The sequence below is a fragment of the Prunus avium genome, chromosome 5 (genome assembly GCF_965620075.1).
Source record: "Prunus avium chromosome 5, drPruAviu1.hap1.1, whole genome shotgun sequence".
Lineage (NCBI taxonomy): Eukaryota > Viridiplantae > Streptophyta > Magnoliopsida > Rosales > Rosaceae > Prunus > Prunus avium.
The window spans coordinates 16,479,790-16,483,109 of NC_142288.1; the positions used below are offsets into that span (position 1 = coordinate 16,479,790).

General features: G+C 39.3%; 1 protein-coding gene across 2 annotated transcripts; it reads left to right on the plus strand.

Annotated features, from left to right (window-relative positions):
• Positions 1-694: 694 nt before the first annotated feature.
• Positions 695-3,020, plus strand: FDC2 (2Fe-2S ferredoxin-like superfamily protein). Of its 2 annotated transcripts, none has more exons than XM_088253026.1 (6): positions 695-1,066; positions 1,168-1,231; positions 1,493-1,581; positions 2,168-2,236; positions 2,482-2,526; positions 2,716-2,858. In XM_088253026.1, the coding sequence occupies exons 1-6, from the start codon at positions 800-802 to the stop codon at positions 2,758-2,760; spliced, it is 579 nt and encodes a 192-aa protein (XP_088109152.1). In that variant the 5' UTR covers positions 695-799; the 3' UTR covers positions 2,761-2,858. The 2 variants fall into 2 exon arrangements, with proteins under 2 accessions (XP_088109152.1, XP_021827368.2); XM_021971676.2 differs by having other exon boundaries at positions 765-1,054; positions 2,716-3,020.
• Positions 3,021-3,320: the final 300 nt, after the last annotated feature.

The window sequence follows — 3,320 nt, forward strand, 5'->3', positions numbered from 1 at the left end:
GTCCGTTACCATCGTGTCAGCTTGCGGGGGTGTGAAGGACAAACCCAATCCAAATCAAGCACTTGATTATTTGATGTAATTATCACATGTTTATTCATTGTAAATCTCTTTCACTTATTTAGATAGAGTTATACTTCTATCTAGTCTCTTTATACTGATCACAACTTGTAGTCTATTCATATAAGCAACATGCCAGCCACTGTTAAAGTGTGACTTTAGAGCATATCTTTCATGTGGCCTTATAAGATTTACAGAGATGTCTGGGATATCATCAATTGAATCCAATAATTGCCTGAATTAAGCGGTATGGTTTATTACAGTTTGTGTATGAGTTTATAAATAGTGTATAAATAATGTTTGAACTTGAAAAAAATGATTAATAGTTTTGGGTGTTTTATGTCATAACCCAAAAAATTAAAGCCTAACCAAGGTGGTTTGTATGAGTGGTTCGGCACTCTCATTTCTTAAGAGAGGTCGGGGGTTCGATCCCTGCTCTCGTACGGAGTCACCACTTTGGCAAACACTTTACCCCTTACGAACCGACCCGGTGTGAGTGGGGATTAGTCTGGATTGTGGTTAAGGCTTAAAGGTGCCACCCATAGTTGGGGTCCATCCAGGACCACCTCATGGTTCAGACCAAAAATAAAATAAAATTAAAGCCTATGAATAATTCAACGATTGGAAGCTCGTCTGCACGGTTACTTCGTACTAACGAGTGCAGTGAATAGCTACCCATTTTCATTATCCTCTTCACTGCGCATGGCGTACCCGGCAACCAGAATTACAAGGAGATAATCCGATGGACTACGCCATTCCCTGCAATCCCTGCACTTCTATCTACCGGAAACCCACACTCAACCGGCAAACCACTTGCCCAAGGAGCATCGCTCGCCGCTCTAATGTAACCAAATGGCGTATTAAAACGACGTCGGAGCTCCAAACGCCGGTGGGTGTCACCGACCGAGCCGGTAGCTACTCTCCTTCAATTCCAACTCACAAAGTCACCGTTCACGACAGGCAACGAGGTGTCGTCCACCAGTTCCTTGTCCCAGAGGTAACTGTCCAGGTCCTGACCCTCTGTTTCTTTGTTTGATTGCTGAGAAAATCACATAGAAAAGAAAATTCTACCCATTTTCCCTAGAAAATTAACGGGTGTTGAAATTTCAGGACCAGTACATTTTGCACACTGCAGAGTCACAGGACATCACTCTTCCATTCGCTTGCAGGCACGGTATGGTTCGCTTTTATCATTTTTGAGCAATAATGTGTTGTTGTGAGGATTTAAATTTATTCAATAGACTATAATGCATGGTGGGTTTTTCCAATTCATTCTATAAATTGTAATGTGAGGTGGGTTTTTTTTCCAATTTTTTCTATAGATTATAATGTGAGGTGGGTTTTTTTTTCTTTTGAATTCATTCAATGAAAGGTGGGTTTTTTCTTTTGAATTCATTCAATGATAGGGTCCAAATTGAATTTACTTGGCTGGCAGGTTGTTGTACTAGCTGTGCTGTTCGTGTGAAATCCGGACAACTTAGACAGCCTGAGGCACTAGGGATCTCTGCTGAATTGAAATCAAAGGCATGTGTTTTGAGGCTTTTTATGAAATTAATTAGCATGCACAAAGTGTCCTGGTTTGCACACTGTATTCAGCTAATCTTTTCTCAGACAGATTTATTCATGAAGTGTTGAGGGAAGTGTTGATGGGGTTGGGGTTGGTGTTGGTTTAGTAGCCAACAACAGTTTTTGAGTTTATTTAAGCCTGGGTTTGTTTCAGTGAAGAAAACTGTGTAAAAAAAATTAAGTGAATTTCTGGAATACTACTGATTTAGTGTCTGTGTAAGTTAATGTTCCTGAAAATTTTCGCAAAAATGACATTCCTTATTGTTTCATAATGGGAAATTTTTTGGTTTAGGGTACTAGCCCCTTTATCTGGAGGGGTGCTTGTGTGCGCCTAGCCACACTAGACACACAATTGGGGATACACGAGTTTTTCCTTTATGATTGGAAGGTGTCGATGCATCTTCCCCATACCAAAATCATATTAAAATGACTCCTTGTAGCCTCAACCTGATGATATTTCCAGACAATGGGGAAACTTGGAGATTGGTACTGAGAAGTTGTGTTTGAGAAAAGCCTGAGTTCTTATATTCTTGTCTGAATGCAGGGGTATGCACTTCTTTGTGTGGGATATCCATCATCTGATCTTGAAGTAGAAACACAGGACGAGGATGAGGTAATGCTCTGAGATGTACCATTAACTTTCAGGAAATGCTATGAGCCTCTAATGTGAATCTGTTGAGACATTTGTGTCATCCAAATAGCTTTAGATATAGAATTTCTTGTACCTTTAATTGATGCAATTACTCTTCAATTTTCTTTTATTGGAATTATTTGGCATATGATGGCATTTTGCAGTGCCCTTTAATTCCCTTTCCATTCATCTGATTTATAGAACTTTGAAATTCTTGGCACATGCAGGTGTATTGGCTTCAATTTGGGAGATATTTTGCACGGGGACCAATTGTGAGTTCTTAATCCTCTAAAACTCTAGAAAAATCTAATCCATAAAAATGTAGGAATGATATCATGGGGGAACTCAAACCAAGAGAAAAAGATATCTTGGGGGGAACGAAAGAAGAATGATTAAGTTATTGTTGCCAAGGAACTCCTCCTTCTATGGTATCTTACCTCTGCATTGTGTTCATGCTGCAGGAAAGAGATGATTATGCATTGGAGTTAGCGATGGGCGATGAATAAGAAATGTAGAGTATTGATTTTGGACCTAGAATTTGCCAAGTAAAATATGCAGACTATTTTTCCCTTCGGAGTACTGTGCATTTCCATCTTCACTCCCCTTGATAGTTTAGACTTTTATGCTCGTTTCTCTCCACTGAGTGTATATCCAAAGCTAAGTATGATTGTAGAGAAGCCTGGATAATGTTATTTCAACCCTCCGAGATGACCTCAATGTAATCCACTCTTATGCAATACAAACTACTTTTCTGATTAAAAAGAATGGCATGGATAACTTGTCCAACGTGTCTATCAGCACTGACCTAGCATGGAGAAAATTGAAATACCATGGCGCTAGTTTACTGATCAGCAATGAATTGATGTGAAAAATATTCACTGGCCCATTTGCTTTGTATTTTTTCTCTGTTGCTTAGTATTTGTTACTAACAGGGTAGAATATTGGGTAGGACGAAATTTTACAGATTCCAGAAGATTTGGAGGGCTTGTTAAACTCTCAAGAAAAAAAGGTGAAGAAAAGATCTAGCCAAAGAAATGCGGCATGATGCTGGGGCAGGCATCTTAAA